Raw genomic sequence first — 14711 nt, forward strand, 5'->3', positions numbered from 1 at the left:
AACTTCGGAAAATAAGCTTTTAAGATTGGAAATCGCTTCTGCTGGTGCATCTGAAGGAGGAGAAATTACTAAAAAATCGTCCAGCAAGTGGAGCAAGAACGGGACATGATAGACATTAAGGAGAATCCAGCATAATGCTTCTGACAGGGTATCAAATATCTTCGGGCTGCTGCGGCAGCCGAAAGTCAATTGAGTGGCAAAATAAAACTTCCCTTCCCAGCATATACCAAACAGGTGACGGAGAGAAGGATGGATTGGCATTACTTTAAATGCGTCTGATATATCTGCTTTTGCTAACCAGGAACCACGACCTACTAATTTAAATGAATGTATTGTGTCTGCAATGGTGATGTAATGCAGGGAAAATTGATCTTGGGGAATTAATGAGTTAATGCTGCTGGTGCTTGACCCCCGTGGTGCTGATAAATCAATAATGAGACGCTTTTTTCCTGACATTTTCCTCGTGGCAATGCCGATAGGATTAATTCTATATACTGGAAAAGGAGGAGCTAAAAATGGACCGACTATAAATCCTTTTTAAATTTCTTTTTCGATGAGAGACTGCACTGATTGTGGATCTTGAGTCGCTGAATAAAGATTTTTGCTTTGGAACGAGGAAGAAGGAATTTGAGTAAGACCGGTTGAAAAAACATTTTTTAATCCGTCGATCAGGTAATTAATTAAGTTACTGTCGGGATGATTCTGTAATTTACTTGATAACGCCAGGATGTTTATAGGAGTAAAGATGGTGAGCATCGGGGAAAGTCACTTGCGTTTTAAAGGGCAGATTGTATTAGAGTGAGCATCACCGCAATTGCTGCACATGTGGATAAAATTGCATTGCCTATTCGAACAGAAGCCAGTATTGAAATTGTTGCAGATTTGTCTTCCTCCTGAAAATCTAATACTGCGCCCGTATTTGTCTTTCCTTGTAGATTGATTGAGGGGAGCTGAAGAATGTATAGGATTAGTTACTGAAGATCTGTATGAATTAGCGGCGAAACCGGGTGCTTTAGAAGTTGATGCAGTTGCAGCTTTAGGGCAGAGGGCTGTTGAATGAGCTGTTGAAGCGCAGACCCCACATGCGTTAGCCCTTAGAACACCAAAAATTCTATTTTATAGATCTGGATCAGGTTTTGCCCAATTGATGATGTGATTATCTGCTGCCAATATCGCTGCTGCTTTTGCAGAGAATGCTTTATGATACTCATAAAACATAGTCCCTCAGTATCTGACAGACAGCTCCACGATGTAATATTTGTAAGATTCCAATTCAGCTCTGCGGTTAGGATATACCGAGCATAACACATCTCTGAATATGGAGAAAGCAAGGACAAACTCCCCTATGTAAGATTTTTAAGCAGTCTGGGATCTCTGGATTTTAGAGTTACCACCAATTCTCCACAATCGACTACTCTATGGTCCAAGAATTCCGAAGTCGTCATTAATAGTGAAACAAGATTAATGTCCTTACCTTCGAGAATGATACGTCTGATTTGTGGAGATATAGTGTGACGTCTAGCTGCCGTTGGAGAGGAGGATCCGTATGTAGATGTGGTAGCAAGGTTGTATATTGGAGAATCTGCTTCGCTGGCTGAAATTAGGGCTGGACCGGAAGAAGCTGTAGGTGACGCTGCAGTATTTTGATGCTGAAATTAATGACTGCACTGTAGATTGTTTTCCCTGTTCCATAATAGACACCCTTTTTTCTAGATCCGACAGTTGAGAACTGACCGAAGATAGAGTATCGGAAAAAGGCTGCATAAATGATTTTATCTCGTTGAATATTTGCGAGTGTTGGGTTTCAATGGCTGGCTGCTGGTTAGCGGTGCTAGTTGTGGGGGTGGTTAGATCCGGAATAGACTGCCTGCTGTCTGTTTTAGGACGCTGAATGGCTGGGCGCGGCTGATTATGTTTTTTCGGAGGAAAGACTGGTTCTGCTGAGACTGAATTGCAATAGAGAATGAAAAGAGACTCTCTATCACTCCCTGCCGGAATCGCATTACCATTTTTAAGGAGGGTTTTTATCAATTTATTCATGGGCCAGTCCTTCCAAAACAATTGATCCGGAGGGGCGTCCTGAGGCCGAAGACTCGATGTTTGGGTGGCAGGAACAGTAGGCAACATTTGAACTGGAACCTGGACGAGAGCCTGATCAGGAGCCTGATCAGATGTAACTGAAATACCAGAAGGGGAGAAAAAACAGAGACTGGATGGACCCTGGATTGAAGCTGAAGGAGAATGATCTGTTAATGACAGAAAATCCTGGGAATCCTCTGAATCCGATGACAACTGCTGTAAGTACTCCATTATTGAGGTACGCAAAAGTAGATGGGTCTTGAAATCGCTTAGGTTTAAGCCAAAAACAAAAAAACACAAGACAGCGAGGTAGAGGTGACTAATGTTTAAATAAGGTAGATTTAATTGATGACAGCAGATGATAGGTTGTTGGTGCCTAGCTCCGCCCCCTGAACCCTACCTATAGGTTAACATATAAAATGCTGGAACCTGTATACATTGTTAAGTTAACATTTTAAAAACCTTATTGCATTATTTATTTTACACAGCTTGAGACCCAAGCACGTGTAAAGGCAACACACAGCGCTTCTGAAATGTCCCTACAAAGTGTCTTGAGTTTAAAACATTAAAAAGCCCAATAAAAAAAAGAATACAAACCTTGACTATCGGCTGCCACTATGTATTTGTACTTGTTACAATGTATTTACTTAAACTGAAGAAAAAAAAAAACAGTTTTAAAATGCAATGCTACAAACCTTGTCAGTGTCAGTGCTTGTCTGTATCTGGCTGAACAAACTGAGAGAGAATTGCGAGTGTGGCTGGCAGTTCCCCCAGTGTGCTGAGGGGGCGTTGTGGAAGTGCCACTACCCCTTCCTGTCACGTGTTTGTAGTTTTTACACAAGTTTTACCTGAATTTTACCTTTGAATTAAATATATATTATTAGTTTTCTTCCTAATTTCAAGCTTGTTTATTTTTTCAGCACTTTGTACCCTTTTTGTTTTTACCCATTTTACTGCTCATTGTATTTTTCTGAAATAAAGAATATAACAAACCATATACCCCTGTTGCCAAACTTATTTTATTTTTGTAAAAAGCATATATATATATATTTAAAAGCCCATGTATTCCCCTTGTTTTTCACCATTTCACTGATCCATTTATTTTTCTGAAATAACACATATAACATAAATTAAAAATAATGCCCAAAACCTTTGTTTAATTCCCCCATTTTAATGTGGTAAACTACAATCATGGAACATGGTTTCCATAAGTGCATTAAAAACTTCATACACGTGACAGGATGGGAGGTGCGATTTCCATATTTGCATTAAAACTACAAACATGTGACAGGACGGGAAGGTGGGACTTCCAGAATTGTTTAAAGACTACAAACATGTGACCAGAACTGGGAGGCGAGACTACCGGTTGATTCTTATTGGCTAAGGGCATCTGTCAAAACCAAATGCTGCATTCTCATTGGTTAAAAATTAACATGGTGATATCTCATATAGCATATACTACTCAATACATTCACCCGTGCTTTGCCCTGCACCCTCTAATTATGTGCAGGACTTTTTTTCTGCCCTGCCACAATTGAATATATAAAGTTATGAAAGTATAGCACATATACAATACAGACAGAATAAACAAATTGAATCCAAACAGCAAATAAATACATTATTTTGTTAATTTGTAATCAGCAGTTTTGTTGAAAACGGAATATACAGTAGGTGAATAACATAGCAAACAGTACAAGAGCAAAGGCAAATTTTCTCAAAGGATTTAAACCATTTGAATTGTATAAAACCAAAAAGGAGCAACAACAGCTAGGAGAAGGTAATTATTGTTCTGAGCAATTCCTTGCAAGGAATTATAGCCCTTTATCTTAAAGAAATATTTCTTCCTGTTCAGATGTAATATAAACATCTAACCCCCCTAATTTCCTGTAATTGTGTCTTTCTTATACAGAAATAGTAGCAACCTCTGAAAACAGATGTTTAATTTGGTTAAAGTGAACAATGTAATTAAACACTTGGCAACAAACATGATTTTTAGAATAAATTAGAGTGACATGTATGTCACAGGAAATCCTTGTCTATTGTATCACACTGTCGGAGGTAGAATAGAGTTATATATTTTTTATGACATATGAATGAATGTCTTTTATGCATAATGCATTATATTTCTAATACTAGACATTACTAATTTAGACTTGGTTAAAATGCTGGTTTTTATGATTTAAACTTAAACATTTGAATTATGCATATTCTTCCTTAGAAACAGCTAAGAAATCCTTTTTGGGGGGTCCTCTTCTGATCTTTAAATTAACACTGCTTTTCCGAATCTGAAAGCGTATACTGCAGAAATGAAGTGCCCCTACTGTATTTAAATGAGGATGTTCAATAGAATGATCTAGTGTACTCACATTTCTGTGAGGAACTAGAGAATTGCAGGACAGGTGGAAAAATTGCACTTAAAAAAAAATACAGGAAACTGGGGGACCGGAAGCCCAAATATAGCCATCCTGTTAGGCGACAGGTGGCCAAATTGATTGTTTCATTGATGAGCAAATAACTGTAAAAGCACCTGGCTCGGGAAGCCAGTCAGGCAGTTTTGGAATATTAGCACTCCAGTGTGGGAGCGAGGCTTTTGTTTACATTTTCACTTTTCTTTTTCTTTTATTTATTTAAGTGCTCACAAGAGCATTCGTTTCATATTTGTGTGGAGTACTCCCTGACACACAGCCTGGCCACTAGCCCCACACCCCCACATATGGTATATGTGATAGGTCACTGTGACAGAGATCGAATGAGTCTTAGTGTTAGATCTCCCTTTCGACCTGTGAGAGCACGGTGTACGAGGAACAGAGTACCCTTAATGAAATGGCACGACAATTTATTCCGTAGGGTAGATGGAAGTCGGTCAGTTCGGAAGGGGGCGGAGCTATGGCACCCGAGCTCAGTGACCCAGACGGTAAGCGGCGTGGCATCCGAGGACTGGAGGAGCGGATGCGCTCGTTAACCTCGGGGTCATGGGCAAGGGTATAAATAGGGGGCATGGCTTGAGTGATCTGTTCCTTTGCATATGGTTAAATTATATGACCAAGAAGGAGCCCGTTTGTGAGATCGACCGTGAGTGTTTTGTGTCTGTGTTCTAACACTGTGTGTCTTGTGTGTTGTTGTCTCACTAAAGATTACTGAGCACGATCCGGAGCTGCAGCCGCAGGCCAGCGACAAACCCGGACTTCACCACTCACCTTTTCACTACTGGAACTGTCTTTTGTTTTGCACCTTTTAGCACTTAAATCACGCACTGTCTTTGTGTTTGTGTTTAGTGTGGGTGTCGGAACGGGACTTTGGGGTTGCGGGTCAAACCCGTAGGATTATAACGAGAAGTGATACACGCCGCTGTATCACTTCCAGCATTATTATTAGTTACAGGTTTTGCCTTGAGGCTCTGGACATTTATTAATTTAAATAAACACCCTTGCACCTGTACCAACGTTTGTCTGTGTGATTCTTCTGCACTGCACTCACCTGCACGTCATTACCACTTTGCCACACGTGGTGTCAGAAGTGGGATGGACTACGCAACACTGTCGGCGCTGCTGGAGCAGCTGGACAGCAGACGGGAGGTGGAGGAAAGACGGAGAGAGGAGAGGTACACTGCGCTGATCGAGAGGGTCGGGCTGGCAATACCTCCCACAGCATCAGCAGAATGCAGCTTCAGAGCGCCCAAAGCACGGACGCAGAAAATGACGGCGGATGATGATCCAGAGGCATACCTGGTGGCATTTGAGCGGCTGGCTACCACCGCGTCATGGCCCCGACAGTTCTGGGCAAGCCAGCTGGGACCCTGCCTGATTGGGGAAGCGCAGGCAGCCTACCAGGCGATGGGGGATGACGACGCCGCTCAATATGACCTGGTAAAGCTGGCTATTCTCCGCCGTCTTAACATTACGGAGGAAACGCACCGAGTGAGGTTCAGGGAGTACAGGAGGTCCCCGAACGTACGCCCCAGGGTGGTCGCGCAGAAGCTCTGTGACCACATGATACACTGGCTCACCCCGGCGCTAAAAACAACTGCCCAGATGGGGGAGGCCATCGTCATTGAGCAGTTTTGTCATGTGGTCGGCGCCGAGACCCAAGGATGGATACGGCGCCACAACCCCGACACCCTGGAACAGGCAGTCAAGCTCGCTGAGGACTTCGAGGACTCCCTGGTATCCGCCCAGACCGGGCTACTCACCCCACCTCAACGGAGCGGCCGAGCCCCACCTCCTCTCTCTGCTCCATCAGCCCCACCACCAGGACCGGTTCAACGACCTCCAAGAGCACCAACCCCAATGGGCGACCTTGCCTCCTCTTCATGGAGACCAAGGTTGGCCCCCAGCTGGGGTAGAGGTGCTGCCCTGCCCCGTTGCCATACCAGCAGCGGGACAGACCATTTAATACTGTGCCCTCCTTTCCCCCTACCTGTTTTAGGTGCCGCCAGCCGGGACATCAGGCTAGGTCATGCCCATCTGCGATGGAGTGTGACGTGGCCGTCTGTAATCTGGCATCTGAAGCGGGTAAGCGAGGGAAAAATGGTCGGGAGGGGCCTTGTATTGTTAAGGTGATTTTTGGAAATGTGAAAACCCATGCATTAGTGGACACAGGGTGTGGTCAGACCTTAATTAGAGCATCTCTCTTAGGCGGTATGGTGTGGCAGCCACAAGGTCAGGTGGCGATCTCCTGTATCCATGGAGACACGGCAACATACCCCACAGTAAAAGCATATTTATCGGTCGGTCCGATGAAACGTTCCCTGGTAGTTGGGGTAGCGGAAAGGTTACCACATCCCATTATTCTGGGTCGGGACTGGCCCAACTATAAAGATTTATTGAAATTAAGGGCAGTCCCGGCCATACACGCAAATGTGGCAGAAAAAGTAGAAGGGGAAATGATTGGTAATGTTTTTCCCTTTCAAGCGGAAATGTTCTCTTCCCTGTTCCGGCCGGAAAAAACAAACAAAGAGAGAAGGCTGCGGAAATGGGAGGGAGCGTTAATGAGACAAGGCTGGGGGCTGGTGGGAGCCTGTTATAACGGTGAAAAACGTCAGTCGAAGGGGGTCGGAACGCAGTGTGACCGAGAGGGCGAGGTTACTGGGCCATCAAGGGCAGATGTTACTCCCGCCCCGCTCAATATACCGGACATGTGGCACTCGAATGTGAACCTAGTGTGGGAGCAGGACAATGACCCATCACTGGTGCACATTCGGGGACAGGTCCGGTCCATTGAAGGTAAGGATGTTGAAGGCGCTGGGGCACTAGTATTTCCACACTTCATTATCAAGGGGCAATTACTATATAGGGTAAACCTGGCCGCGGGCACAGGACATCCTGTAACACAATTATTGGTCCCCCCGTCTTGTCGGCTGGAGGTCATGAGGCTGGCGCATGATATCCCTTTTGCGGGGCACCTCGGAGTTGACAAGACAAGGGAACGGATATTGGCTCGATTCTTTTGGCCAGGTCTTTATAAGGAAGTGTCGAAATATGTAGCCACATGCCCAGACTGCCAGAGAGTAGCGCCGGGTCGAGTGCGCCCCGCCCCTTTGGTCCCACTGCCGATTATTTCCACCCCCTTTGAACGCATCGCAGTGGACATAGTCGGCCCTTTGCTACCTTCTGACTCCGGGTATACGCATATATTAGTGGTGGTAGATTACGCAACGCGATACCCAGAGGCAGTTCCATTGAGGTCCACTAGTGCTGCTGCGATAGCCAAAGAACTAGTGCAGATTATGGCAAGAGTAGGGATCCCCAACGAGATATTGACTGATCATGGAACTAATTTCTTGTCAAATACGCTACAGCAGGTATATAAATTACTAAAAATACGTCCCATCAGAACGTCGGTTTACCATCCACAGACGGACGGTTTGGTGGAACGTTTTAATCAGACTCTAAAGGCGATGCTGAGACGATTTGTGAATCAGGAGCAAAAACATTGGGCATCGCTTCTTCCCTACCTCCTTTTTGCGGTGAGAGAGGTGCCGCAGAGTTCGACAGGGTTCTCCCCCTTCGAGCTCTTGTACGGCCGACAGCCTCGCGGCATTCTCGATCTGTTGAGAGAGGGGTGGGAGGAGCACAAAGGCTCGTCCAAAAATGTAGTGCAGCATGTGCTCCTACTGAGAGATCGCCTAGATTTGGTCGGTCGTTTGGCCCAAGACAATCTCAGATCGGCTCAGCATCGACAACAGCAGCATTACAATCAAAATGCATTAATCCGAACTTTTCGACCTGGAGACAAAGTAATGCTGCTACTTCCCTCAGCGGAATCCAAACTATGTGCTAAATGGCAAGGGCCATATGAGGTGATTCGGGCTATAGGAAAGGTGAATTACGAAATTAAACAGCCCGATCGCCGTAACAAAAAAGAAATTTATCATATAAATTTATTAAAGCCCTGGCAGGCAAGAGAGGTGTTATTTATAGCCCCAGGCAATATAGAGGATGATTTAGGGCCCGAGCTAGAACCCTCTAGCACAAAGAACATTTCGATGGGGGAACAGTTACTTCCTGATCAGCAACGTGAACTACGTAGGTTAATTGAGGAATTTAGCGATGTTTTTTCTAACACGCCCGGTAGAACTAACCTCGCTGAATATGACATTATCTCTCCCCCAGGTGTCACAGTGCGAGAGAGACCTTACCGGATCCCGGAAAGTCGACGGAGTGGCGTTCGCAAAGAGGTATGGGACATGCTCGAACTTGGGGTGATTGAGCCTTCCAGGAGCGAGTGGTGCAGTCCAATTGTGATAGTGGCCAAAAAGGACGGCACCAACCGCTTCTGCGTTGATTTCCGCAAGGTAAACGCTATTGCCAAGTTTGATGCGTATCCCATGCCTCGGGTCGACGAACTCCTAGATAGACTGGGGACGGCGAGGTTCATCTCCACTCTGGATCTGACGAAGGGATATTGGCAGATCCCGTTAACTCGTAGTTCTAGAGAGAAAACCGCATTTTCAACACCAGAGGGGCTGTTTCATTTTACAACCATGCCGTTTGGGTTACATGGTGCGCCTGCTGCCTTCCAGAGACTGATGGACCAGGTTTTACACCCACATCGTGAATATGCGGCAGCGTATATTGATGATGTGGTCATTTACAGCTCCACCTGGCGAGAGCATTTGGCTAGGATCACAGCCGTCCTTCAGTCTCTAAGGGCAGCCCGGCTGACAGCTAACTTGCGAAAATGTGCGTTTGCCAAAAAAGAAACGCAATATTTGGGGTTTGTAATGGGGAATGGCAGGGTGAAACCCGTTGTCTCCAAGGTCCAGGCCTTGGTAGACGCGGCAATCCCCAAAACCAAGGCTCAAGTGCGGTCGCTACTGGGGTTAGCCGGTTATTACCGCCGCTTTATCCCCGAGTATGCCACAGTGGTTAATCCCTTAGTTGACCTCACCAAAAAGAGCGCACCAAATTCAATTAAATGGTCAGAAGAATGTCAGGGGGCGTTTAATACTGTTAAGCAGAGACTTTGCCAGGCCCCTGCTCTCATCACGCCAGACTTCACTAAGAGATTCATCCTCCACACCGATGCTTCGGATGTCGGCTTGGGTGCAGTCCTGTCTCAAATGGTAGGCGGAGTAGAACACCCTGTTCTGTACATAAGTAAAAAAATGCTCCCTCGGGAGCGCAACTACTCCGTCGTCGAAAAAGAGTGTTTGGCCATTAAATGGGCTACTCACTCTTTAAGATATTACCTGCTGGGACACTCATTTGATCTTGTCACTGACCACGCCCCACTCAAGTGGTTAAGCACAATGAAGGACAGCAATGCCCGGATAACTCGGTGGTATCTGGCATTGCAGCCCTTCATGTACCATATGGTACACCGTGCAGGGAAAGACCACCAAAATGCGGATTATTTTTCCCGGGAGGGGGGAGTAATGGGAAAGGTAGGTTTAGCCGAGTGTTCCTTCGGCTCCACTCTGAGCGGTGGGATATGTGACAGAGATCGAATGAGTCTTAGTGTTAGATCTCCCTTTCGACCTGTGAGAGCACGGTGTACGAGGAACAGAGTACCCTTAATGAAATGGCACGACAATTTATTCCGTAGGGTAGATGGAAGTCGGTCAGTTCGGAAGGGGGCGGAGCTATGGCACCCGAGCTCAGTGACCCAGACGGTAAGCGGCGTGGCATCCGAGGACTGGAGGAGCGGATGCGCTCGTTAACCTCGGGGTCATGGGCAAGGGTATAAATAGGGGGCATGGCTTGAGTGATCTGTTCCTTTGCATATGGTTAAATTATATGACCAAGAAGGAGCCCGTTTGTGAGATCGACCGTGAGTGTTTTGTGTCTGTGTTCTAACACTGTGTGTCTTGTGTGTTGTTGTCTCACTAAAGATTACTGAGCACGATCCGGAGCTGCAGCCGCAGGCCAGCGACAAACCCGGACTTCACCACTCACCTTTTCACTACTGGAACTGTCTTTTGTTTTGCACCTTTTAGCACTTAAATCACGCACTGTCTTTGTGTTTGTGTTTAGTGTGGGTGTCGGAACGGGACTTTGGGGTTGCGGGTCAAACCCGTAGGATTATAACGAGAAGTGATACACGCCGCTGTATCACTTCCAGCATTATTATTAGTTACAGGTTTTGCCTTGAGGCTCTGGACATTTATTAATTTAAATAAACACCCTTGCACCTGTACCAACGTTTGTCTGTGTGATTCTTCTGCACTGCACTCACCTGCACGTCATTACCACTTTGCCACAGTCACTCACACACAAATACTGTACAGATCCTTACCATAATTCACCTTAAAGACATTAAAAAAAGCTTGTGGTCAGGACCACAGGTTTTAAAAATAACCCAATGATCTGTGGGAGCTGTGAGTGCACTTTGTGCCTCTGATTAGTTTTCCACCCTCTTTAGCTAAAACAAGCTCCATTGAATGCATTCTTTGTCTTTACCTGTCTATCCACCAATGGGTCATCACTTTAATACAACACAGGCTTTGGTAAAGAATAGCAGGTTCCCTTGTAGATGATGTATCACAGATTTGGAAGATCGGTTGTTAAATTAGATTTAAGGCTTGGTGTGTTTACATTTTTCTTTCACCTGTGAGCCGTAGTTCCAGATCCAGTATGTTTACTAGTGTTCTGTGTTCCTACCTCATTTTTTATCAGTCAGTAGTACACAATGTCAAATAATCAGTTTCCGTCAAATTATACAGTTTGAAACAGTTTGCCCGAAATACAATGTTTAATAGCTGTGGAGCAAACAGTGTGGGTGCATGTGCAGTTTAATTTGAGAAAACCAGCACTGCAGATGTCCCTGCTGTTCTTAATCTGTGACAATACAAATTATATTATCCTTCACCTGTTCAACACTAATTTAATAAGCACTCAATATAGCGGAAAAGTAAATGATACAGAAAGACTAACAAAGCTGTACTAGAGAATCAATTAGTAATCACAGTTACTGTAAATGATATCTGGTGACCTAAATGTTATCAATGGGAAATAATAAGACCAGAGCCATGTTTTGTATATATTAAATCTGACTGATTTCCAATACCACATTAAAATAAATGTGAAAGGTTTAAGAGAATGTAGGGACCCACAAGTCGATTTATAAATAGGGCTTCTTGAGGTAATTTAAAATATAATATTTGATGATCATACAGTATGTTGTCTCCATGGGTCAGACTGAAAGGAATACGGTTAACTTGTTTTCCTGCCATTTCAGGATTTCCTGGGCCAAGGGTTCTGCACCCTGGGGGAGGTGGTTGGATCACAAGGCAGCCGACTAGAGAAGCCTTTGGTGTAAGTAGTTGAATGTTGAATGATTGCTTTTGGTTTTTTTGTGAAACTATATATATATATATATATATATATATATATAACATTTTGGCACTTAATCTGACTGCTGAAAGACAGTTTAGGTCCATACAATTCAACTGTGGTGTGTTGGAGGCCGTTCTGAGTTGAGTGAAGTGAGTTCAGCATGGTTCTCTCTGTGGTGACATAGCCTATTGCATCACCTCCTCAGAGCATCCAACAAGGTCCAACTGCCAACCGTGAAACTGTATAGTTTAAATGATACCAAGTATTGTTGTTATCAATACTTATTGCCCATGATATACATTTACTGTATATGGTGTAAAAAGAGTACCGTGTTTATTTACACTTGTGAGGATGAGCGGAAGTAACAAGCGTTGACAGTAAACAGGTACTTCATGAACATTCGTGGAGAATTGTCTGTCACTTGCATTAACACAAAAACAATAAACTGTTAAAAATACCAGGCAAAACTTTAGGCTAACAGCTAGCCTTAGAACAGCTGGTTGATTTAATATCTCTTTTAGAATAACCTACTGTAACCAATGCCACCCTCTTGTGTTCAAATTTAGTAAAATGCTGGTGTGACATTTTGATATTTATAATGAGATATTTATTTATTAAAAATGTTTAACAGGAAAGACCTTATTGAGATGTTGTTTTCAGGAAAGGAAATAGGCATTTAAAACTTATAGGCCTATACTATACACCAGACACCTGTAAAGATTTCCCGTTCAAAAAAATAGTAGTATAGTTTTGTAAGGACTAAATAAATAATGTTTCACATGATATGTCCAACCGTGGCTCATCCCGGCAGGGTTTAGGTTGATCAAATTGACTTTTTAGTTTCTTGTTGTGCTTTATGAGACTTTGAAGTTATACTAAACTTTGACGGGCTCCCGAGTGGGGCATCGGTAAAGTCACTCCGGCGTGGAGTGCAGGATGCACCCTATATTATTATTATTATTATTATTATTATTATTATTATTATTATTATTATTATTATTTATTTATTAGCAGAAGCCCTTATCCAGGGTGACTTACAGTTGTTACTAGACATCACATTATACATTATTTCACATTATACAGATATCACATTTTTTTACATACAATTACCCACTATACAGTTGGGTTTTTACTGGAGCAATCTAGGTAAAGTACCTTGCTCAAGGGTACAGCAGCAGTGTCCTCCATCTGGGACTGAACCCCCGACCCTCCAGTCAAGAGTCCAGTGCCCTAACCACTACTCCACACTGCTGCCCTATAGCCTGGAGGTCGCCGGTTCGAGTCCAGGCTATTCCACTGCCGACCGTGGATGGGAGTTCGCAGGGGGCGGCGCACAATTGGCCGAGCGCCACCCGGGGGAGGGGAGGGGAGGGGGGGGGCTTAGGTCGACCAGGGTGTCCTTGGCTCACCGCACACCAGCGACCCCTGTAGCCTGGCCGGGCGCCTGCAGCTCTGAGGTGACTGCATGGTGGGCCTGCAGAGTGAAAAGAAGCGGATGGCAGACAGCACCGTTTTGGAGGACACATGTGTACGTCTTTGTCCCTCCCGAGTCAACGCCAGCGTGGCAGCGGTGAGCCGGGTTGAAATATACAATAATTGGGCATACCAAATTGGGGAGAAAATAAGAAAAATAATTGTCGATTCCAAATTTAAAAATAAATAAATAAATAAATTTGACGCTCTTGTGATCAGATAGAAAGTGTTGTGTTAGACATATGTTTTACCAAAACAAATCACATTTTCATGACAGGAGCTGGATGTTCGAGACTAGACTAGGACAGTGTTCTAAAGAATGTTCTAAAAACAGCAAGGTACTGACTGTATTGTAAGTGCATAATTTAGTATAAACTGCTCTTAATTGTATTATTACTTGTACTGTGATACTTGAAATGTATTTGCTTTAAATTTTATGTCGCCCTGGATAAGGGCGTCTGCTAAGAAATAAATAATAAGAAATAATAATAAACTACTGAATTACACTAACAGTATGGAAAGCTTTACATATGAACATGTTACTCATTACCAGGGGTAAATAATTGTTAGGGGATGCAAGAAACATAGAGGGAAACTGTGTGAAAAATTAAGACAGACAGGTGCATTGGAAAATCACTTCTTTGCAGTAAAAAATTACTTGCTGGGAAAGGCTCAAAAGTAGCAACCGTAATATTGGCAATATTGGCAGCAGCTTGCTAGAGCATCTTCTCTGAAAATAGCATGCGCATGTTAAATTAGCTTTGAGCATCCAGTCACTTGCTCATTCATTATGCATTTTATTTTGAAGATTTCTAATTTATGCATATTCTTAGTGTGCATTAATCAAGGTGTATAGGTTGAACACATTTACTGTGAACAAAACAAATATTTGTAAAGTGATTTTGTGTAACTGTGATAATTGAAATGTTGTTTTTGTTGTTATAATTTACCTCCTCAAGCACGGTCCTGTATTTGTACAGTACAGTAGCTATAATTGAATCACAATTGTAATATAAAATATGTACTATTGCTCTGGTTTGACAGGAATTTATTCTTACCGGTAATTTTGGGAAATAATCTGAATAAATGGTTGTGATCCAGGGTTACACATCAATAGAACAGCTAATCGAAATCTGACAGCAATTTTCACACTCATAAAACATGCATGCAATATTTTGACACCTCCCTGTCATTTGCAAAATAATATTCACATTTAAGAAACAGCTTTACTGCCATAATGGTGACACGACTATTCTTTTTTTTTTTTTTAATATGGTGAAATTAAAATTATAATAGTAATGTCAGATGTGCAGCAAGAATACTAAGCATTTTTAAAGAAAACAAAAGGTAAGATGATGTCACTTAGTAGTTTTCATACCCGGT

At 43.5% G+C, this 14711-nt stretch overlaps 1 protein-coding gene across 4 annotated transcripts in view; it reads left to right on the forward strand.

Annotated features, from left to right (window-relative positions):
• LOC117419905 (copine-8) overlaps positions 1-14711 on the forward strand; it is a 124066-nt gene that overhangs the window by 40364 nt on the left and 68991 nt on the right. For all 4 annotated transcript variants that reach the window (XM_058986071.1, XM_034033268.3, XM_034033267.3 and 1 more), the window contains one exon: positions 11758-11834. In XM_058986071.1, coding sequence (XP_058842054.1) covers positions 11758-11834 — 77 coding nt within the window. The remainder of the gene's footprint in view (positions 1-11757; positions 11835-14711) is intronic.

The sequence above is a fragment of the Acipenser ruthenus genome, chromosome 14 (assembly GCF_902713425.1).
Source record: "Acipenser ruthenus chromosome 14, fAciRut3.2 maternal haplotype, whole genome shotgun sequence".
NCBI lineage: Eukaryota > Metazoa > Chordata > Actinopteri > Acipenseriformes > Acipenseridae > Acipenser > Acipenser ruthenus.